The sequence below is a fragment of the Hemicordylus capensis genome, chromosome 1, assembly GCF_027244095.1.
Source record: "Hemicordylus capensis ecotype Gifberg chromosome 1, rHemCap1.1.pri, whole genome shotgun sequence".
Classification (NCBI taxonomy): Eukaryota; Metazoa; Chordata; class Lepidosauria; order Squamata; family Cordylidae; genus Hemicordylus; species Hemicordylus capensis.
The window spans coordinates 316864380-316888889 of NC_069657.1; the positions used below are offsets into that span (position 1 = coordinate 316864380).

At 42.9% G+C, this 24510-nt stretch overlaps 1 protein-coding gene across 2 annotated transcripts; it reads right to left on the reverse strand.

Annotated features, from left to right (window-relative positions):
• Window positions 1-3003: 3003 nt before the first annotated feature.
• On the reverse strand, window positions 3004-23621 carry RRAGD (Ras related GTP binding D). Of its 2 annotated transcripts, none has more exons than XM_053287374.1 (7): window positions 23144-23621; window positions 13529-13824; window positions 11343-11542; window positions 10091-10223; window positions 8419-8561; window positions 7898-8046; window positions 3004-3776 (listed from the first exon to the last, which is right to left on the reverse strand). In XM_053287374.1, exons 1-7 carry the CDS (start codon window positions 23316-23318, stop codon window positions 3625-3627), a joined length of 1248 nt encoding a protein of 415 aa, XP_053143349.1. In that variant the 5' UTR covers window positions 23319-23621; the 3' UTR covers window positions 3004-3624. The 2 variants fall into 2 exon arrangements, with proteins under 2 accessions (XP_053143349.1, XP_053143350.1); XM_053287375.1 differs by having other exon boundaries at window positions 10109-10223; window positions 23144-23614.
• Window positions 23622-24510: the final 889 nt, after the last annotated feature.

Sequence of the window (24510 nt, forward strand, 5' to 3'; positions counted from 1 at the left end):
ATCTAGTTATTTCACTCCCTGCTGCCATCATCTTTATAGAAAATACCTTGAGATTATAAAACACACGAGCTTATTCAAGCAAAGTCTAACAATCACTTGTGGTCTCTGTGAACTGGCACATTACACAAACTGAATAGGAGTTTCATTTCCAAGAAAAAAAAGTTCACCCAGTCAAGAAATCCTTATACGAGTCAGAAGAGTATTTGCAAGGCACAGGAAAGCATTTTTTTTAAAAAAAATACTGAATGGCTGAACAGAGTATGGCCTGAAATAGAGAGGGGGAAAGCTTGTTTCGACTATCCCAAGCCCAGGCCACGCCCCCTTTGCCTGTGATGTCATGCACGCCTGAGCAAGTTCTTCCCCTCTCATTTCAGGCAGTGTCTGCTGCCTGACAGCATTTATTTCCCTTCCTATCCCTCACTAGAGGAAGAAGGGAAATAAATGCTGTCAGGCAGCTCCCCCACTGGACCCAACTGATGCAAGTGATCACAGAGGGGAAATAAATGTTGTCAGGCAGCAAGCGCTGCCTGGAAGTGAAAGGGTGAGGACTGGGGCAGGCCTTCTTGTGTGTGTGATGTCACATGCAACAGGGGCTTGAGCAGCCCTTTTCACTAGCAGCCTGGGTTCTTTGAATCCATTTGCTCAATGGAGGCTCCACCCCTGATTGGGTACTTCTGTTAGGTTACTTGATGGAACCAGACAGAAGAGTCCTGCTATTATTAGTATTTATTAAACATATTTTTATACCGCCAAAAACTTACATCTCTGGGCAGTTTACCACAAAGCAAAATAAATGACAACGGAAAAAGTTACACCATTAGTTAAAACAAAAGAATGATAACAGAAAAAGTTAAAGCATCACAGTTTAAAATTTTAAAACAATGTTTTAAAACAATGTTAAAACTATTAAAACAATATTGAATTAAAAGTCTGAGTGAACAGATGCATCTTTAAAGACTTTTTAAAAGCTGTCAGAGATGGGGACAGCTCTTATTTCAGCTGGGAGTGCATTCCAAAGCTTTAGGGCAGCAGCAGAGAAGACTCACCCCCGAGTAGCCACCAAACGAGCTGGTGGCAACTGCAGACGGACCTCTCCTGATGATCTCAATGGGCAGTGGGGTTCATGACGAAAAAGGCATTCTCTTAAATACGCAGGGCCCAAGCAATTTAGGGCTTTAGAGGTTATAACCAGCACCGTATATTTCGGCAGCGGGTGCAGCTCTTTCAATACGGGAGTAACATGGTCTCTCAGAGATGACCCAGAGACCAACCTGGCTGCTGCATTCTGGACCAACTGTAGATTCCGGACTACATACAAGGGCAGCCCCACATAGAGCACATTGCAGTAATCCAGCCTGGAGGTTAACAGCATATGGACCACTGTTCTGAGGTAGTTTATATGGACACAGCTGGCGTATCAGCCAAAGCTGATAGAAGGCACTTCTGGCCACTGCCTCAACCTGGGACACCAGGGAGAGGCTTGGATCCAGAAACACCCCCCGACTGCGTACCTGTTCCTTCCAGGGAAGCGTGACCCTATCCAGAACAGGCAGATCAAAGTCATCTCATGAGTTTCCACCCCAGATAGTGAGTACCTCCATCTTATCTGGAATCAAACTCAATTTGTTATCTCTCGTCCAGCCCATCACCTCCTCCAGGCAGGCATTTAGGAAGGTTATGCCTTCTCCCAATGATATTGGCATGGAGAAGTAGATTTGGGTGTCATCAGCATACTGATAGCACCCTGCACCAAATCTCCCAAATCTCTCCCAGCGGTTTCATGTAGATGTTAAACAACATCAGAGACAGTACGGAGCCCTGAGGGACACCATACAAAAGGTCAGATTTTGAAAAACAACAGTCTCCCAGGGATACCATCTGGAACCTGCCCGAGAGGCAGGAGCAGAACCACCACAAAGTAGTGCCTCCCAGTCCCAACCACCTCAGACGCTCCAGAAGGATACTACCACCATCTCAATTACCTTGCCCAGTCACGGAAAGTTGAAGACAGGCCTGTAGCTGCTCAACTCTGAGGGATCCAAGGTAGGCTTCTTCAGAAGTGGCCTAACAATTGCCTTCTTATGACAAGGCAGCATCCTGCCTTCCCTCAGAGAAGCATTTATAATCTCTACTAGGTCTTCTACAAGAACTCCTCTGCCAGATAGCATAAGCCATGTCGAGGGTCAAGCGAACAGGTGGTAGGCTGCACCATTCCAAGCAGCTCGTCCACACCATCAGGAGTCACAAACTGGAAGTGATCCAACCTAACCACACAAAAGGAGTCACTGGACACCTCCACATCAGACACTGAAGTAATTGTGGAGACAGTCCAAGTCGGCCCAAATATGAGACATTTTGTAAGTGTTCTTTTGCCACTAGAACACTTACAACCCAAGGCCTCTTAAACCAGAGTTATGCAGTTGGACTGCAATTCCCATAATTACTGACTACTGGCCACCAAGGCCAAGGATGGTGGGAGTTGTTGTCCAAAAACAGTTGGAGAGCCAAAGCTGTGCAGCCCTGTCTTAAACCTAAGTAGTCTTACAGCACTGGCAGAAGTGAATACTGTACAACTGTTATCCTAATGAAGCAAATGTGTTAGGGAGGGTCTGTGTGGATGCATCAAGAGCCCTCAGCAACTGCCCCAGTCCTCCTATACTCAAACTGTTACACAAAAGGGCGACTACTTCTGAGTGCTGATTGCACTCTAGGAGTGATCTGTAAGAGCAGGAACACATTACTAGCCCTTAGGAAGTCAGTCAATGTCCTTTGGTTCCATTGAGATAAGTAGGAGATGGAACTCTTAAAGTTTTCCTTCCACCAGGGAATTGGAGATTGGGCAGATAGGTAGAGCAGAGGTGTGTCAAGTGTCTCATCATTCCGCAGGCACTACCCCTCTTCCATGCATTGAATTACTGAAGGTTCCCACTTGTTTTTGCCAAATTATCTTCACACAACATTTCTCATGTTATGTTAAAAAATAGCAAACACAAAATGCAACCCTTAGAAAATAAGTCTCTTTATAGAAAGTAACTTTTATGTAGAGGTAATCAGTGTATAAAGAACAGACTGGGCATTACCACTATTTTGGAGAAATCTGGATAATATTTGGCCAAAAGCCTGTTATTTTTACAAAATTTTAAAAATGTACCAATAAGGACTCCCAGGGATTTTTTTAATTGCTATTGTACATCAAAATAAAACTTAAATTTACAAGCTGAAAAATATATATGTATTTATATGGCATGAATATTAATTCTCACAAGTTTTTAAAAAGTCATCTTACCATGTTTCCTTGATTGTTTACTCATTTGTTGCAGCATGTAGAGAAGTTACTGTACACATTCTACCCAAGAGCACACATAAAAAGTGGCATTTTAAATAAAGTTTATCAAAAGTTCAACTCCATAATGAAACATGAAAAAAGTGCAAACAGTTCTGTCATAGATGATATATCTTAATACAAACAACTGGATACGGGATACAGTGTTTTGGAGGGAGGATCGTGTAAAAACCCCCATGTTAACAGCACAGCAGTCCCATCGCTCTTTCAGCAGGGGAACGAAGACCTTGTTGCACAAAACAAGAAGTCTTACAAAGTTACCAGGACTGTAAGGTGTTCAGCTACAGTGGCATTCTAGGGGTGCCATTTGGGGTGGCCCTCTTTGCCTTCTGCATCTGGTTCTGATTCTTCCGTGCTCTTACTACTTTCATTCTTACTTCAAATACTTCATGTATAGCTTTACGGAAACAGTGGAAGTTGTAGTCTATTAATCCTAAAGAAAGAAAGAAAGAAAGAAAGAATCAATGAGCAATGTGACTTTCCAAATTCAAATCTTCATGCCTATAGAACAACAATGAACAAATTGACCTATTTTCCATATTGTACTGGAATTACTCACTCAGCTGGCCTGTGGCCATAATCAGTGAATTCAGAAGAACTACAACCTGAACAAATACAGAAGCTTATTTCATAATATTTTATTTTTATTTTTACACTTGTATCCCGCTCTTCCTCTGAGGAGCTCAGAGTGGTGTACATGGTTATTTTTATCCTCACAACAATCTTGTGAGGTAGGTTAGGCTGAGAGCTACATGACTGGCCCAGAGTCACCCAGTGAGTCTCATGGTTGAATGGGGATTCAAACTCAGGTCTTCCTGATTCTAGCCCAACACTCTAACCATTACACTGTGCTGGCTTTGTAGCCAGTTTTGTAGAGGATCCATCCAGAACTGGGAGCCTGTAATTACTGCATTATACAACTATAATGCAAGACTTGGTTTGTGCCCTGTTACAAAAATAATATGACTGGAGGATGTTTACTAACAACAACAGCCATTGCTTTTTTGGCAGACTTCCTTTTGTTATAAATATATGTAATATGAGATAAAATCCTCTTAAGTATACTCAATGCTCAGACAGGAATAACTCCAAACCCTACCCTGAGTCCACATGCACATCAAAGACCTAGGGAAAAGAGAACCAACTCTTCTAAAATACATGTTTCTGTGCTTGGAGAAGATTCTTAGAGAGAAGGCAGGTGTGCATCATTTCAGCAAGCCCCTCCCACACTGCATGTCTGACACACATACAGTCGTCTTCAGCGGACTCGGCAGAGAACCTCTTAGTAGTTCAGAGCAGAAAGTGGACTTGCACACTACTGATTTGCCAATCCTTGAAGCTCTTCACAGGCGCACCAAAGAACAGGGTAAGGAAGCCCATTCCAGTTTTTTGTGCTCATGTGTACTGCCAGGAGCTACACAGCAGCAAGCCCATTTAGGGAGCCCGCCGCTTAGCCTGGGTTTGGGGCATGAGGGCACTTGAAAAGCAGGCTAAATGCTTGTGTGTTGGTACCCAATGGCTTCCTGCAGCACCCACACACGTAGCGTCCCAACCAGCATCGAGAGGCTCCCCATAATGCACCACACGCTCATGCAGTGCATTATGGAAGCTCTGGGAGCCTCCCAGCCCCCCAACATCCCTGCTACTGGAAGAAGCCAGCAATCGTCTGGGCGGCCAATCCAGCCACCAAGCAACATGGACAGAATCATCTGCAGAGGAGGTAAGCTTTTCGCAGTTTCCTCCCCTCGCTCAAGCCCATTCTCCAATTGAGAAAATAGGCTCCTTGTGTCAATCATTAAGCCATTCCTTTTCAGAGGACTATGCGGAGAGCCGATTGGCTAGTCCTTGTGTCAGAAAGCCACCTACCCAGCCAGTTTCAAAATGCAAAACAAAGAGGGAGGAAGCTTTCTAAAAAAACAAACCACTTGAAAAAACTTTAATTGGATAACCATGTCTGGTGCTTGGAAGCAAGCAAATCAAAAATAGAAGCAGACAACCCACCTAAGGGGGCTAAGCATGGGGGGATAAGTGTACAAGATGACATCACCTATATGTTGGAATGAAAGCTAAAATGGGATTTCTAACATACAAAAGGTTGATGTGACTACAGGAGTTCACACAGATCTACACACTGTTTTATAATGCTACATTAGGTTTTAGTTTAAGTACTGAACCTGCAACCTCCCTGAAGGTTAATGATTCCATAAACACTCCCAATGTAAATAACTTAGAGTTTGGGAACCTGAAGTAGACATAATGCACATTTTAAGTGCTTTAGATGTATGGAGTATTGCTTGGTTATTCCTTCCCCCGCTGAGGTTCATACTAGCTGTTTGCCATTTATTAAGTCTGCAATCTTCTTTAGCTAGTGTCATCTGATGTAATATTACAGAAGCTTGAAGGTGATAGGAAAGCTAAAGAAACTGGGAAAGGGCCTATAAGAAATACGGTAGATGGTGGAACTTCATGGCATACAGTAGATGCATGAAGCAAAACGGAGAGCAGGAAAAGGAGTCCAAAAGAGGTAGCAGACAAACATCTAGAACAGTACATCTTACAATGAGTCCTTTTAGAAAATATCTGAATCCCTATGAATTAACAATGTTTATGAACAGGCACTTTGACAGAAATGGTTATTAGTAGGAAGAGATGTGGGAAGATCTGTTTCCTTTGTGAAATATACAACATGTTTTGATGGACCAGAGTTCAGGACAACACTTCAACACATTCACATTATTATATAGCATCATCCATGCACATATGCTGTTGGTGGGAAGTCATTCAGAGAGGCAAGAAGGCTGAATTTAGAATAATAAAGCTAACTATCACATCTTCCTACAAAAGTTCACAGCATACCACTGGTCTGTACTGCAACATCAGACTGCCAGGTTCAACATAAATTGATACACTTCCAAGCAGAATGAAAGAAAGAAAGAAAGAAAGAAAGAAAGAAAGGAGGTGGGGGCGAACTCAATGGCACATTAGAGACAAATTTATTAAGGCCTAAGATTTCAAGTCATGGGACTCCTCTTCATGAGTGAGTAATTTGATCTACAAGATGGTTTTAGTTGTCACTAATTCTGTTAGAGTTAAAACTGTCAGAACTACAGGTGAAACTCGGAAAATTAGAATATCGTGCAAAAGTCCATTAATTTCAGTAATGCAAATTAAAAGGTGAAACTGATATATGAGACAGACGCATTACATGCAAAGCGAGATAAGTCAAGCCTTAATTTGTTATAATTGTGATGATCATGGCGTACAGCTCATGAAAACCCCAAATCCACAATCTCAGAAAATTAGAATATTACATGGAACCAAGAAGACAAGGATTGAAGAATAGAACAATATCGGACCTCTGAAAAGTATACAGTGTACTGTGCTTGATTGGCCAGCAAACTCGCCTGACCTGACCCCATAGAGAATCTATGGGGCACTGCCAAGAGAAGGATGAGAGACATGAGACCAAACAATGCAGAATTGCTGAAGGCCGCTAATGAAGCATCCTGGTCTTCCATAATACTTCATCAGTGCCACAGGCTGATAGCATCCATGCCACGCCGCATTGAGGCAGTAATTGCTGCAAAAGGGGCCCAAACCAAGTACTGAATACATATGCATGCTTATACTTTTCAGAGGTCCGATATTGTTCTAGTCTTCAATCCTAGTCTTCTTGGTTCCATGTAATATTCTAATTTTCTGGGATTGTGGATTTGGGGTTTTCATGAGCTGTACGCCATGATCATCACAATTATAACAAATTAAGGCTTGACTTATCTCGCTTTGCATGTAATGCGTCTGTCTCATATATCAGTTTCACCTTTTAATTTACATTACTGAAATTAATGGACTTCTGCACGATATTCTAATTTTCCGAGTTTCACCTGTACTTTAACAGATAGCATCCAGAACACCTGTTTCTTGATGAGATCTTCAAAGGTAACAGACACAGAGTTCTACCACTCAGAACACATTGCACGTTAATAAATTGGTTCTACTGCAACCTTATGATCTCCACAATAGCTTGGTTCAGAGCTTAAACAAAAGTGAAGATTTATAGAAAAAAAAGAGTTTGGATCAAACTTGTTACCAGAGTCCACGGAAGGCCAAAGTGTTCTTCTCTGGCATTATGCAGATTAGCTACTGCACCTTTGGGTTTACCTTCTTCAAAATGTGCGTGTACAAATTCTAAGGGCTGTCCATCCCTCTTCCCCTAGCAAGGTTTGAGAGTAGAACACCAACAGGTGAGTGTATCATGAGAAAAGGTGACTCTCAACCAGAATTTAGGGAGAAGAGAAATCTGAGAGAAAGGTCCAGCCCTGAGTAACTCCCCGAGGTAACTACTTGGCAGAAGGCATTCTGCATGCTTAAGCAACTTTAAGAGGAGCTTTAACAGTCTCAATAAGCAATTACTACACACCCAGCACACTATGTGCAGTAGTTTTGGGAATTTCAACTTGTACATACTGTACTGCCAAGCTGAAATAAGCCCTTATGATAGCGATCAGAAGATTCGGGATATTAACAATGCAAAATAATAAAGAAGTGAAATACCTTTTCTCTCAAAGCTTTCTTCTCTGACGAAGCAAACTAGCGCAAGAAACTTTGTCACCTCCTTTAAATAAAGAACAGTTGTATTGTTCAGTTTTATTATTGCTGTCGACTCTTTATCATAAGGGGTCCCTGCGCCATCTTCTTTGAGCCTAAGCAGTTTGGGGTGGGGATGGGAATAAAAAAGAAAGTTTTGTGGAGTGAAAACAGAAAGCATACCACTATATATGCAAAGATTAGAGAGGCTTTTTTTTTTTAAGCTGGTACGGCAGCAGCAATATAGGAAGATGCTGAAAGGCAAAATCTCACACTGCACGGAAGATGGCAATGGTAAACCCCTCCTGTATTCTACCAAAGACAACCACAGAGCTCTGTGGTCACCAGGAGCTGACACTGACTCAACAGCACACTTTACCTTTACCTTTATTCTTCCAATTACATTTTGTCACATGAGCATTTCTTAGCCTTATAAATGGTGCCTGTCCATCTGTAAGCAAGCTATGACCTAGAAGTACTTTACTTACCCATAGATGCAGGAAATATCAATGACAACATCTATCATATCACAGCTCAGCTCATAAGTCTGCATGTCCACAGGGGTACTGTCTGTTGCAATATAAATTTTACTGACTACATCAAAGAGAAAGGCTTTCTCAATTCCAGAATTCTATAAGGAAACAGGGAAAGCAGATATCATTAAGGGGAACCTAACTTTTAGACAAGACTGTATATATACAGTAATTTCTTTTCCCATGTATGCCGACGGCACATACAGGCTGGTGAAATATATTAACAATGGTGAACTAAAAATTGTTTCACCAATATAATAACTGGACACAGAAAGCAATGGAATGGGACTTAGTCATGACTAATATTAATCCCATAATTTATGATGGATTGTGCCCATCACGTCAGCCCTTTTAACTAGCAAATTCAGTTTGTCTGCCAGGGGTATATAGACCCAACCAGTATACCTGTTCGAGCAAGTTAAATGCTAGTGATTCATCAGTTATGATGATTATTTTTTACATTTGTACCTCACCTTCCTCTACTGAGCTTGGAGTGGTGGGACATGGATATGAGTTACCCTACTTAATCCTCACAACCACTTTTTGGGGAAGGTTACACTGAGAGAAAGAGTGGCTGGCCCAATGTCACCCTGTGAACTTTATGTCTTAGGGGAGATTTCAATTCTAATCACTACACAGACTATTTAAAAATTACTAAGGTACAGGGGGGGAAAGAGTTAAGATAAAGCAAGGAAAATTAGAACAGGGCAGGGAATTTAATGAGTTAAAAAGCACTCATTCAATTGGCCATCAGGCACTGTCAACCTCCACAATCCAGCAGAGCTAGCTGTACTCAACCCTTTTTAAATTCTACCAGCCCAGTGGCACTGAAGCCCAAAGCTTGAAGTCATAAATGAAGTTAAAGACTGAACTGCAATGAATTATTTATAAACATGTAAGTTTGCAAGATAATGTTCACAAGACTGAACAATGCTTCTCCTGGATATCTATTCCAGGGCCACTGAAGAAGCCCAGCAGTAAGAACATTTTTGAAAAATGAAATTCAAACTAATAAAATATTTGGTTGGATCTAGATTTATGCTTTCACAAGGAATCTTCCAAACTGCAGCCCTCCTGGTGGTTGGTGGACCCACAGGGATGTCATGGGATGTGGCCAATGGGAATCCCCCAGACACTGGCCGTAAGCACCTTGTTTAAGACTCTCCACTTGTGGGAAGTGCTTACACCTTAGGGATTCCTCCCAATCCTGACATCCTTTGCAGCATACCCTGCAAGTTCCATGTCCCACAGGAGTGGCTTTTTAGAAGGCCGAGGAAAGTTTCCACACCCTGCTTTTAGCTCGCAGCTCCTCTGGAATGGAGGTGTGCATTCACATATCGGCCAGATTTAACCTGCAAGCTATCAGGGAGCACTTCACACAGAATTCGGGTTTTTCATCATGCATTGGAGTGCAGCCTAATTTATATCCAGGGTTAAAAAAAAACCCACTTTTGGCGTTGGTTTTTATGGGCAATTTCGAACTTGCAGTAAAGTCTCGCAGAAAACCCACAGTAAAGCCTCTGTCTGGGGAAGATCCAGGAGGCTGCTGTGGGGAGGGGGTAAACACTCAAGTCTGGATTCAATCCATTGTTCTTGCAATAAAATATACAAAATCTAAGATACATACATATGCAGAAGTATTTACCGAGATAAAGATGTTAAGCAGATTTTCCAGTGTTGGCAGTTGGGGGATCAGTTTCTGTACCACTTTGCTAAATGCTTCAAATATAGAATGGTCGTATATACTCGTTAAATAAAAGCTGGGAAAGGAAAACAGTGCCATCAATAGATTCGTTTGAAATGAACTGCTATGGAATATTGGTTAAAGAGAGAGAAAGACACAGTGACAAAATAACATAATGTAGTATTTTATATGGTGTTCTATACTTTGTTAGCAGCTTTGATGGGAAGCAAAGCTGAAGTTGACAACAACAGAACAGAAATATTTTTGCTAATTTCTCTTGCTAACATTTAACCTGATGTCATGATTTTCAAAAACTGTATTTTTAGCATTTGGCAGCAATGCCAGGGCTTTTTTCTTTTTGGCTCAAATTACAGAATCCTATGAAGATTTTTTTTTTAAAGAAATAAACAGTATTTATATTATTACATGAAGTGAATTGAAGTGTCATGCTCGAATGTTAAGTTGCTTTACCATCTAGCATGCCACTGCAGTAAACAGCAAGTTCATAGTCTCAAAAATGTTTCCTCCAAGCCATGCATGTCAAGAGAGCTTATGATTAAGATACAGCAGTTTTTCGGACTTCTAAAGGCAACTTGACCAGCAGACACATAATTCGTTCCCCATGCCCAAGAGAGACAGTTCTCTTTTAGAAGTAGATGCATGTGGGCAGCATCCATTTTGGAACACAGTCTTGAACTCTAAAAAGGCCAAGAGGGCCGACTACTGCAGCTAAAAATGGGACCCCACCACCACATGCCTTCCCCTCCATTTTCTCCAGTGTATTGCTGATTATTGCCAATCCTGCCCCCTCCTACTGAGGTCTCCCATGTCATCCTGTTCCTGGTTTCTCCAACTTGCAGGAACACAGCAGGAGCAGGATGAGGAGTAAAAGGAGAAGCAAGATAGCACTGGTCTGTGGGCAGAATTTTGCTCACCAAAACTGGGATCCAAACCAATGCATGGAATGTTTTTTAGGTCATAAAGTATTGCATGTATTTCAGTATTCCCTAATACTTTTGTTTTTTTCCTGGGAAAAAATTAAGTGAGGGTTGACAGAGGTTTACCACTGCTACCAATCTTTATTTCCATCACTTTACATAGATTTGCCATGTGATTATTAGCTTTTGTGAAGCGTATAGCACGTTTTTTATTCCTGCAGAATTTATAACTTTATACATTGCTGTGCTCTTCTCACCTCAGATGGATTTTTTCCAGCCCAGCATCTGCAAGATCATCATTTGTCCTCTGGTGAATGTCTCTTTGTGTTTCAATCTTGTGATCATCAGACAAGCCATCTACTTTGTGAATAAATATTTCAAAGTTTATGTCTGGATTCACTTTATATGCTCTCGTCACAGTGAGATGCAATCTAGCTAATGCTTCCATATAGTCATCCTACAAGACACAAATAACAATCATGTAAATGCTTTGGTTTTTTAAACTGTCACAATAATAAATCACCTTTTATTAAAATATGCTTCTTAATAAATGTAGGACAGGATTCAGACTAATTTAGTCACTGAAATGGAACAAGTCAGTCAAATCTCATTTTATTTCAGGCATGTTTAGTCACAATTAACTTGGTGCTCCTGCTCAGGACTACTTCAGCAAAGAATAAATGGCTAAATCTCTCCAAACATTTAGCAGTTTTCTCCCACATATCCAATCTTATTTTTCCTGCCTCCAGCTTGCATTTTATATTAATATAACTTTAATAAATTGCATGCTCACTCACTGCTCTGCAAAAAAGGAACAAGAGATACTATTAAGAAACATGTGTTTGCCACGTCCATGGTGGCTTTTAACTGATGGCTGATTTTCTCCTATCATGACTATTTGCCATACATCTATCACCCACAGAGTGGAGTAACATAAGCAACAGACCCGTGAGGCATAGCTCTTGCTAGACTAGAAGTACTTCCAGCTGTAGATAGGGCTGATCCCTCACAGAAACAGATCTTCCTGCACATAGGAAAGAAAGCATTGTCATGGACAAGGGTTCTGTTCTAGACTTCTGCTTGAAAAGCTAGCTCGCTATGTGGGGAGATCCTTAATATGCCTTACTGTATGTCATACACAAAGCAGTGATAATGTTGATCATGTGACTCCGTCCACCTCTATTTTTGCCTATGTTAGAATCTACTTGCTGCTCCAAAACAGTATTATCACTGTTCTCATGGCAATCTGGAACTACCATCCATATTTACAGACCAGATGAGAAGACAAGAGCTTTCTGGTATGTCCCTAAAATTTCTCTCATACTTGCTCCACAGTTTTTTATGCTATTGGGCATAATTACCATGCCTGAAGATATAGCTCTCTCCCAGCTCTGATGTGATGAATTATGATACATATTATATTCTGTTTACTGGAAATTAGAGTTATCATTCACAATCTTGCTCATGAAAATTAAGACAGTCCTCAATTTCAAAGAATGTGTTATTCTTAGACTTTCCAGTTGACATCCTATCTTAGGAAGCATGTACATATTTGCTGTGTTGCAGAGTAAGGAAGTGTGAGTAGTAATGGGGGGGGATTTTTGCCACTCTCCCCTTCCCTCTGTGACTCCTGAAAATATGTCCTCGAAGGTCATGCTGCCCTCAGGGGCATGTTTCTAGGGGTCACAGAGTGTTTCAAAGGGAAGGGGAGATTGGTGAAAATCACCCATTCCAATTGCACAGCCACCCATGCTGTTTTTCTCTGGAATGCAACAAATATGCACATTGCTGCAGTGTACTTTGTAAGTCAGGATGTTGGCCACTGTCATGTTTTTCACTATCCATATAGGTCCAGAAAGCATATAAAGCCTACCTACAACTGGATGGAACAAGGATTAATATTTATGTGCGTGCGTATGTGTGTAGTCCTCTTCCAGTTGCAGCCACTCACATCACATCCCACACTATTCTGGAGGTTTTAGCTGTGTGTGCGCATCCACACACAAGGGTCTACAGTGAGAAATCATTGTTGGGCAAGTGAAACTCCACTTGCAATTTCCTGGATTCTGCCCACACTGTAAAAGGTTGTGCCGTCGAGTCGGTGTCGACTCCTGGCGACCACAGAGCCATGTGGTTTTCTTGGTAGAATATAGGAGGGGTTTACCATTGCCATATCCTGCACAATGTGAGATGATGTCTTTCAGCATCTTTCTATATTGCTGCTGCCCGATATAGGAGTTTCCTATATTCTGGAAAACACACCAGCGGGGACTCGAACCAACAGCCTCTTGCAAAGGCTAATTACACTGCATGTAGCTTTTCTTTTCATTACCTACTTTACTTGTCAACTGTCTGGTAGCATGCATGTCAGCAAGTAGAGGATATTGGGGACAAACAGAAATGTAAGATCAGCCCAACAGTAGTCTCCTAACCTTTTCCTTACCTGAGAGTCAATAACAAATATCAATGCTCCAGTGCCTCGAAAAATCATCTCATAGTCAAAGGTAGGGTCAAAGAAGTCAATTTGCCCAGGAAAATCCCATATCTGAAAGTTAACAAAGGAGCTGTTGGAAACATCCTCTCTGCAGATCTTGTTAGTGCTCTCCAAGAAGAGGGTTTCGTTTGGTGACATTTTATGGAAGACAACTTTCTGAATGGAAGATTTCCCACTTCTCCTCAGTCCCATGAGTAGGATTCTTGGCTTGACTTCAGTATTGAAGGGATCATTGAAATTTAGAACTGAATAAAAAGAAAAACAACATTTTACAGATCATATCATTAGCCTATAGCTTTTTAATCTTGCATCCCAATCCAAATGTTCATTCTGAAGCAAAACCTATAGATTTCAAAGGTTGCCAGTTCGAATCCCTGCAGGTACTATACCAGGCAGCAGAGATACAAGAAGATGCTGTAAGGCATCATCTCATATTGCACAGGAGGCGGCAATGGTAAACCCCTCCTGTATTCTACCAAAAGTAAACCACAGGGCACTGTGGACACTGGAGTCGGAATCGACTTGATGGCATACTTTACTTTACTAGCCCCACATAACTGTTCACCTTCATTTTAGAATGGAGGCAAAAAAAGAAGGTAAGGAGCTCACTTATAGTTGATAGAGCAGTTGCAAATTCTTAAACAAATGCAAAATACTATCCTAATTACAGAGTTGTGTGTTGTGTATAATTTTTTTAAAAGATATTAAACACTACTACTATAATGGAGCTGCAAGTGTTAATCATTAGATCATTCAGCAAAAACCTTAGTTGATGAAGCTATTTATTATTTCAGGCTATTCTGGTTGGTTACTACAACAGGGAATGAAAGTTGCAATATTAAAGATGATGCAATCTTCCAATAATAAGCAGTAGTGATTGCTTATTAATTTGTAGGCACGCCATCTTCAGTATCAAAAAGGTAATTTAGAATTTTGGTGATAGTAAGAACATAAGGTCAGCCCTGCTGGATCAGGCCCAAGGCCCATCTAGTCCAGCACCCTGTTTCACACATTTGTCCACCAGATGCCTCTGGAAGACTACAGGAAGGAGTTGAGGGCATGCCCTCTCTCCTGTTGTTACTCCCCTACAACTGGTATTCAGAGCATCCTGCCTCTGAGGCTGGAAGTGGCCTGTAGTCCTCAGACAAGTAGCCCTCTAGACTAGATAGACCTCTCCATGAAGTTATCCAAACCCCTCTTAAGGCCATCCAAACTAGTAGCCAACACCACATCTTATGGCAGAAAATTCCACAAGTTGATTATGTGTGGTGTGAAAAAGTAATTGTTTGTTGGACGTAAATTTCTTGGCAATCAATTTCATGGGATGACCCCTGGTTCTAGTGTTGTCTATGTGAGAGAGAAATTTCTCTCTATTCACTTTCTCTACACAAAGCATGATTTTATAGACCTCTATCACGTTTCCCCACAGTCATCTTTTTTATAAACTAAAAAGTGCCAGGTGTCGTAGGCTTGTCTTATAAGGAAGGTGTTCTAGGCCCATGATCATCTTGGTTGCCCTCTTCTCCACCTTTTCCAGTTCTACAATGATCTTTTTTAGATGTGGTTATCAGAATTGTACGCAGCAGTCCAGGTGTGAACGCACCATCGTTTTGTATAAGGGCATTATAATATTAGCGGTTTTATTTTCAACCCCCTTCCTAATGATCCCTAGCATGGAATTGGCCTTTTTCACAGTCGACACTTTCAACGAGCTGTCCACCCCGACCCCAAGATCCTTCTCCTGGTCAGTCACTGACAGCTCAGATCCCATCAGCATATACTTGAAGTTGGGGTTTTTCATCCCAGTGTACATCACTTTACTCTTGCCAACACTGAACTGCATTTGCCACTCATCCAGTTTGGAGAGATCCTTTTGGAGCTCCTCACAATCAGTTTTGGATTTCACTACCCAAAAGAGTTTGGTATCATCTGCAAATTTGGCCACCTCCCTGCTTACCCCAACTTCTAGATCATTTATGGATAAATTAAAAAGCACCGGTCCCAGTACAGACTCCTGGGGGATCCCACTTCTTACTTACTTCCATTGTGAAAACTCTCCATTTATACCTACCCTCTCTTTCCTGTCCTTCAACCAGTTAGCAATCCACACATGTACTTGTCTCCTTATCCCATGATTGCCAAGTTTTCTCAGGAGTCTTTGATCAGGAACTTTGTCAAAAGCTTTTTGGAAGTCCAGGTATACTATGTCCACTGGATCACCTTGATCCACACACTTGTTGACACTCTCAAAGAACTCCAAAAGCTTCGTGAGGCAAGATTTACCTTTGCAGAAGCCATGCTGGTTCTCCCCCAGCAGGGCCTGTTCTTCTATGGGCTTTACAATTTTATCCTTGCGGATGCTTTCCATCAATTTGTCTGGAACATATGTTATGCTAACTGGTCTACAATTTCCCGGATTGCCCCTGGATCCCATTTTTAAAATGGGCATTACATTTGCTACTTTCCAGTCCTCTGGTACAGAGCCTGATTGTAGGGATAAGTTATATATTTTTGCAAGGAGGTCAGCAATTTCACATTTGAGTTCTTTGAAGACTCTTGGATGGATGCCATCTGGCCCTGGCAATTTGCTGATTTTTAATTTTTTCAGACAGTTTAGAACAAGGATTCTCAACATTGGGTCCCCAGGTGTTATTGGACTTCAACTCCCATAATCCCCAACCAAAGGCCACTGGGGCTGGGGATTATGGGAGTTGAAGTCCAATAACACCTGGGGACCCAATGTTGAGAATCCCTGGTCTATAATATTATCTTTTGTCACTTCTATCTGACTCAGTTCTTTAGTCTCCATCCTTGAAAAGACTGGCTCAGTATCCTATGGCATGAAGACAGATGCAAAGAACTCATTTAGCTTCTCTGCAACCTCCATATCCTCAATAATCCCTTTCACTCCCTCATTGTCTACTGGTCCAACCACCTCCCTGGCAGGTTTCCTGCATCTGATGTATTTAAATAAGTTTTTGTTATTCCCCTCCCTGTCCATTCTATAGAGTTTATATCCAGAGATAACAGTGTCCCACTGGTTCTCACTGTTCCACCAAGTTTCTGTTATGCCCACTATATCTATGTTAGCAACCAAGCAATCCAGCTCACCTATCTCGGCTCGGAGGCTTCTGGCATTGGCATATAAGCATCTATACACTGAATCTCTTACCTGGTGTATGCTATCTTTCTTTTGACTCTTTGACCAGCTAGCACAGCCTTCTGTCTGCTCTTTATGTGGTTCTGCTCTGTCTCTTGTTTTATCTTAATCCTTTACACCCCCGCAAAGGATGGCATTTGCCAAAACGGATACTGTCCAGCTCCTGTCGGCTATTCCCCAGGCATCATTTTAAATATCAATTAAATAAATGTGCACAGTGAATTAAATGGCATTTGATCCACTAAACAACAATTTGTTCCTGTTGTTGGAGTTCTAAAGAGTACTTCTAACAAGATACAGTCATGTGGCTGAATCATTAAGCTGCAATATCCATTGTTACCCTTTCTGGTTTGTTTTTTAAAAAAACTGCAGTTGGAAGATCCGTATTGTTTTGATGTATACAATCTTTGCTACTCAGTATGTTAATATCTATGCATAGGGCACTGGAAACATTGGTTAGAAATCTTTGTACAAAATTGATTCATACCAAATCTAGCTGATTCGGCTGATTTGGACAAAATCACAAGTCACTCCTGTGCTCCACTGACTAGATTTAGATTCAAATCGAATCACGCCCGATTTGATTCAAATCAAATCGAGATACGGATCCCTCCTATTAATTTCTCCAGATTCCCAGCTTTCTTTTTTTTTTTTAAAAAAAAAGGCTAAGCTCTAGCCCTTGTCGAAGTGGAGTTATGGAACAAAATGTGTGGTCACTATTATTCTTGTGTTTGGATTCTTTGGTGCAGAATAACTTCCCCTCAATGAATCCCTATGAGGATTCATTATACACTTTCATTTCTTCTATTCAATTTGACTGTCTTTGGACAGTGCCAAATGTCAACTGCCATGTGCCAACTACACCCCACTCCCACCCACAAGGCTCCTTAACTCCGCTTCTATAAGGGATAGAGCTTAGCTTTTTTTTTTTTTTTTAAATAAAGCTGGAGATCCATGTTAGGGTTAGGATGGGCAACTTCAAATCCCCATTATTTCCTGTGGTGGAAATATACAAAATAAGTAAAAACAAACAAAATCATTAAGAATCAACCAAGTGCCCCACAGCCTTGAAATCTGGGTGGTAGGTGGCAGCAATGGTGCCACCACCCAAATCTGGTGCCCCTAGGATTTTTATAAGTGGTCCAAATCTATCTGAATAGAATAAAATCCAAATCAAATCTGAGGTGATTCGGGGGGACAGATTCAGACACAAAACAAACCAGAAGTGATTCGATTAGGGCACAAATCGAATCAAAAACATCAATTTGTGCACATCCCTAGGGGCAATGCCTTGGTCTTGAAAATATGTCTTTGGAAGCAATTCCTAATGGGCTGCTTCACAGTTACATTTCTGATCCTCCAAACCATGGAGGGAACAAACCTTATGTTCTCGTCTTCTCTCTTTCCCTCAAGGGCTTAGAGTCAACTGGCATTTTAGGATGAAGGTTTGGTCAAGGGTAGCTCTAGGTGAGCAAATGCCCCCCTCCTGGCAAGTAGTTTGCCCCCATTTCTGTTTCAGAAATCTAGTATGTGGGACACAGCTCACCCACCCATAAATGCACTTTGCCCCTACTGTGCTCACCCCAATTTCTTTTCTAGTGCCACCACTGGGTTTGGTTCATGTACAGAGAGTTCTTTCCACCATGATGGAGAATTCAGATATGCAGCCCCCTAGTTTACCACCATCTGCCATCAGCAGGATTGTATCCAGAGACAACTATATCCAATGCTATTTGTTAAAAAGAGCTGTGAAACATACAGTGGCACATATGCTACTGAATCACGGAAGAAAACATCAGATGGAAAAGTGCATCCTATTTGGAGAAGTAGATCCATTTTGGGAGCTTGTGCATAGGGAGTTATATTGTTCACCATTTCTTTTCTGTGATAAGAAAAGAAGTGCTCCAAAAAGCACTGAAATGTCATCCAATAGAGTCCTTTTGCTTACAAATCCACTGTACATTCATTATGCAGACTTGATAGAGTATAGTCTAAGTACACTAAATATCAGATATGTATCCTATGAATACATCAGAAAAGATGTTATAAACATATTAAAGTCATATTTAATTCATCCTAAACTTTTAAAGTATTCAAACTCACTTCTACAATTCTCCTAGCTGTGAAAAACAGAAGGAAATGTCCAAAAAGAACATAGTTCATATTTTGCAAGAAAGCCACAGGTGCACGAAGAGCCAGTCTCCTTTTAAAATTCACAGATATCTGTGCATCACATTGGTGCACAGACATTTAATAATAAAATACAGAGACAGATGCTGGAGCAGAGCCTGGTAATAGGGGGACTGACATTCACAGCTGCGAAGGAGCTCTGAATGCAGAGTCCTCTATAGCTGTTGCCTTTTATGGGCCTGAAATCAGCCTTTCTTGCTTCCTTCAAACTCCCGGGCGACATCATTAGAAAGCGTTTCCTTTGCGCGACACACTGAACACCTTCTCCACAAGAAAAATAGGAAGTATTTGTCGCCAGTTATGGTTTCTGGAACCTTAACACATTTACTAGACTCTTTCCTCTTAAGACACAGGCTGCCCCAACCTATATTTCCCCCTCATTGTACAAAATTAGTTTCTCATTCACATTTGTTCCGTTGCTCGTCTAGAGCCATTTGCTTCTTTCTTGATACCATAATACAAACACTTCTGAAATATCCAAAGAATAAACTGAGCAGCCACAGAGCATGACTCTGCTCTACTAACCACACCCCATTATCTGTCACATGAACACTTCCTAACACTTCCTCCCTCTCCAGTTTTCTCCTTGCTGTTCTCCACAAGACACAGACACAGTATTTAAATGCCTACATGTTCCACTCCCCATATCCTCAGTCAGTCATTGCCTTCTCAAAGCAGTTGGGGATAAGAGAGCCTAGATTCAAAGAACTTTCTACAAAGCCAAATCTAATTTTAAAGTCAGCCATCTATATCTAATTCTCTAAGGTGTGCCCAGGCTAATCCCATGTGTGGCAGCTCTCGCGAGAGTTCACAAGCAGAAGCACCTGACTGGGCAGTGGGGATTCCTTATGCAGATAGGTAGGAGGAGCCTGTGAGAGCAGAAGCACCAGGATGATTGGGCAGTGGGGATTCCATATACAGATAGGGAGGGGAGCCTGTGGCACCATAACAATTAGGCAGTGGGGATTCCATATGCTGACAGGGAGGAGCAGCATGTGGCGCCATGATGATTGGGCAGTGGGGATTCCATATGCAGACAGGGAGGAGGAGCCTGTGATGGTTAAGGTCAGTTGAAGTGCAACTGTTACTGGGTGGAAGATGCTCTTGATTGTAGAGGAAAGGAATCTATCTATCTAAAAGGACAGTGGGCAGGGGTCTGTGAAGAGAGGGAGGAAGAGAAGTGTCGAGAGGGAGGAAGGAGCTCCATCAGGAGAAGGAGGCTGCTGTTGTGAGAATTAGATGAGGAAACAAGATGAACAAGATCTGTTAACTCAGGAAGGGAGAGAGAAAGCGATAAAAATAAGGGAGGGGAAGAGAGAAAGAAGAAAGGGCGAGGGACGGGCCCGAGCTTGTCAGCGACCTGAGGGGAACAAGTGGCCATGGCGGTGCCGGAAAGCAAGGAAGGGCCCAGTCAACCACTGCTGCTGCTTGGGGCTACTGAGGCCATTGGCAGAGGGAGGCAGGAAGGCCAGGGATGGGCCCAGGCCTGTCAGTGGCCTGAGGGGAACCAGCTGCCATGGTGGTGGAGGTGGAGGCAGCGAGGAAGGGCCTGGTCAACCACTGCTGCTGCTCCTGTGGGGAGGCGCAGTAGCAGGGCTTGGGTGAGGTTGGGGAGGTCTCTGGGGATAGGGGGCTCCAGGTTGGCCAACAGGTACCAGCAATGCTGAAGCTGTGACGAAGAGGGGTGAAGGGGATTGAAACCAGTAGGGCTGCAGAAGTCTACTAGTCTGTGATGAGTGAAAAATGACACCTTAAACATGAAAAAAAAAATCTAATAAGTAATGTACCAACATAGCTTGATGAATATTTTGTCTGGCTGATAAAGTGAGTCAACATTTCTTCATCCCTAAAAAGCAGTATATACATATTTTGTTGTTGTTGTGATCTTCAGGTGTTCTGAGACTATGCTTTGACTTTCAAGTCAGATGTTAGGCTCTGACTTAAAGTAAACCCTCACACACAGAGCCAGCCCTGGTCAAACCCACCTATATTCACATACAAGACCTAACCGCTGATCCTGGACCGCATTTCACATTAGCTAATGGCGTAGTGGGGAAGCAACCTGCCTAGACAGCACGAGGCTGCTGGATTGATTCCCCGCTGGTGTTTACCAGAATATGGTTAACTCCTATATCAGGCAGCAGCAATATAGGAAGGTGCTGAAAGGCATCATCTCCTACTGCGCGCAGAAGGCAGCAATGATAAACCACTCCTGTATTCTACCAAGAAAACCACATGTGGTTTGTTGTGCCATCTACACCAACCCAAAGGCACAACAAACTCTCTAGGTGGCCTTAGGCCACCACTCTTACTTTACAAACAATACTGAATTACCTTGTAAGGCTGTTTCTAAGGATTACCAAGATAATACAAGTAAAATGCTTTCAACCCTCTAAAGTGCTATGTAAATGCTGAAAAATTTAGGACTGGGTTACCTGAATGACCATGTGCTCTTACATGAACCTGCTGCCTGCTTAAGATCTGCTGGAGGCCTTTTTTGCCTCCTACTAATCTATGAGGCTCATTTGTTTGGAGTGAGGTGGAGGACATTTTGATGGCTGCACCCAGGCTCTGAAATCCTCTCCCTTTTAAGGATTGTTGTCCTCTCTCTTGGTTAGCTCTGCACCACATTCTTAAAGCCCACCTGTTTCAGCAGGCTTTTAACCTGCAGAGGAATTGAGTTTTTATCCCAGCTGCCTTAACATGTTTAAGTAGTTGTTACTAAATTGTTTTATATTTTCATTTTGATATTGTATTGCATTTATGGTGTTGTTGTGAGCCGCCTTGAACGTTTGTTTAATAGTAAGTTGGAATGTAAGCATTCATAACAGACACATATAGAAAAACTATGAGCGCTCCAGGACACTCCAGCCCAATATCAGCTCCCCACCAAAAAGCTGCCTCCCCTTCACTGGGATGCCTGTAATCTCCAGCACACCCTGGTAACCTAATTCTTTCCCAGTCTAGTGTGCTCCAAAGTACTTTTTGTCAAAACCCAGGAACCCATTAACTCACACCTCTCTTCCAACTCATCTACTTCTAACATCACATGGTTCCAGTGCACACAGTAAAGGCCACCCATGCGCTGATGATCTTCTACATCATCGCCCCAGCCCTCCATTCCACTAATAGACATTGCACTGGCACATCACACTCCAGCCCACCCCTAATGCCCCCCTTATTCTCTCAGCACTAGACTACTCCAGCCCTCCAACAAACCACAGAACCCCTCACCTCTAATTTCTATTTTCACTGACAGCCCCTGCTATCTCCCCTCCACCAGAACTTCACTGAGTTCTCCACCCATCCCAAAGCCCAGCCTTCCCTTCCCTGCCACAGAGCCCTTCCTCTCCCCACCAGGGTTTCCAGATGGGTGAGAATTTTGAAACAAAAACAGAAGAACTTGCGCAGCACTAAACAAGACTTCGGGGTTGCTCGATACAGTAGCAGTTCCTAGTATGACCAGTATGACCAGCAAATCTCAAGCAAGAGCACTGAAAGAGGGAATGTCCTGGAGGATGGGTTTCTCCTGAATGGGTTACTCCGACCAGAGACAAAGAAGAATTGTTTGTGCACCCCTTCTTCCTCCCCGTAGTGGATGTGCCCCGTGTGCAAGCGAATCTTCCCTCTTTCGCCCGTCTACCTAGGCGGTGGGGCAGTCCTGTTCAGAGAGTGAAGCAGAAAAGGCGCTTTGTTTTGTTGCAAGAGAGCAGAGAAACCAACTAAGTTAGGTGTGAGAGTCAACTGCCAAGGCTGAGGTCCTTCCCTGCCTGAAACAGGAATGCAAGCGAAAACTAAAGTTGCAGCTCTCCCTCATTTCCGAATAATGCACCAAGAAGAACGTGGAGGAAGCTCCGAGGATTCCAAACCAATAAGTTGGCAACACCGCTGCTCCGCGAGCGCCCCCCCCCCAATTCCCATGCCCCCAACTCCAGCCAGCGCCGCCCGCCTTCAACTCTGCGCGCAAACCAAGTTCCCCGACCGCCCAACACCTCCCTCCCTGGACCCCCCTCCAACAGCCCTGCAGCCCGTCCTCTATCGCCCCTCTATTGCTCGGTCAGGCGTGGCTCGTGGTCGGTGCTTGTGCTTAGTTAACCCCGATGTCTGGTTTCTGCTGCGCTCCAGCTCACCCCGCCCCAAAACAATGGGCCTGGCAGCAGAGTCACGGGGCTGTCCCTTCCCTTCGCTCCAACCGCGCAGCAGCGGCTACTTACACGCCTCGTCCCCTCCACTCTCCGGGTCGCCATCCGAGAAGGATTCGGTCCCGTCCCCGTAATCTGCCAGTCCAACGATCTCATCTTCTTCATCGTCGTCCTCCTCTTCCTCGTCATCTTCCTCCTCCTCCTCTTCCTCGTTCTCTTCCTTCGGCGTCCCCGGCACCTGGCTCATCCTGAATCCTCTCGGTTTCGCTCTTCTCCAACCCGGAGGGTCCTAGCCGATCCCGGGCACCCCACCAGCCCCAAAGCTTTCTCCCTCAAATTTGCCTCGCTAGTACGGTGACCTAGCTGCTTCCTTTTCTTTTTCTTCTTCCTCGCCAAAGGAAAGTCAGCCAAGGCCCCACAGTCCCTCCCAGAGGAGAGAAACTGCGTGACCCAAGTCACCTGACAGCCACACACACACGGAGTAACATAATAGTCTGCGCAGAGAGGCAAGAGCCCCGGCCCTGGAAGGGAGGGGCCCTATCCAGGCGCGCGCGCGCGCACGCGAATCTTGTGGCTGTGGACTTCACACATACCATACGCAGGGCGGGACCAGCACTTTTCTGTCAAATAAAAGAGACTGGGTTCCAAATATCGACGCTGGAAATACCCCCCCGCTCCAAATACTGTGTGTGGTCTAGTCTGATAATGGTTAACCAATGCGGAGGGAAAGGCGTTCTGTACCTTCTCAGAGCTGACCAGATGCAACAAAGGAGTGAGCTCTTATAGTTTTAATGAGTTGTGCAGAAATAGAAATTTTGGCAGGTGTCGATTTTCGCACCCACTGCGACGTGACAAGCTGCACACCTGTCAAAATTCCCTTTTCTGAGCAGCTATTAAAAGGCACAAAAGTATTGCATCTCATATTTTTGTTTCTTTATTTATTTGATTTATATACCGTCCTTCCTAAAGTAGCTCAGGGCAGTTTACATTAAAATCAAGAACACATAAACAACTTAATTTTTTAAAAAAAGAAATATTTAAACCAGATTAAAATCAAAACTAGATATTAAAAGCCAGGCTAAAAAAATAGGTCTTGAAAGCTCTCCTGAAGGCCTCCAAGCCTTATATCCACAGGGAGCACATTCCACATTAGGGACAACAACTGAAAAGGCTGGCTCCCAGGTCACCACCAGATGAACTGGTAGCACCTGAAGACAGATCCCTCCTGATGATCTTAATGAGCAGTAGGGATCTTGTAGAGAAAGGCTCTCTCTAAGGTAACCCGGACCTAAGCCATTCAGGTCTATAAAAGGTAAAGCAGCCAGAGCAGCTATTTAAGAACAGGCATAATATTCTTAAGGTGGAACCCATGAACTGAGAAGAGTCATTTTAGCTCCCATTTAGAAGAGCAACTGTTACCAAGCACCACCATCTGAAAT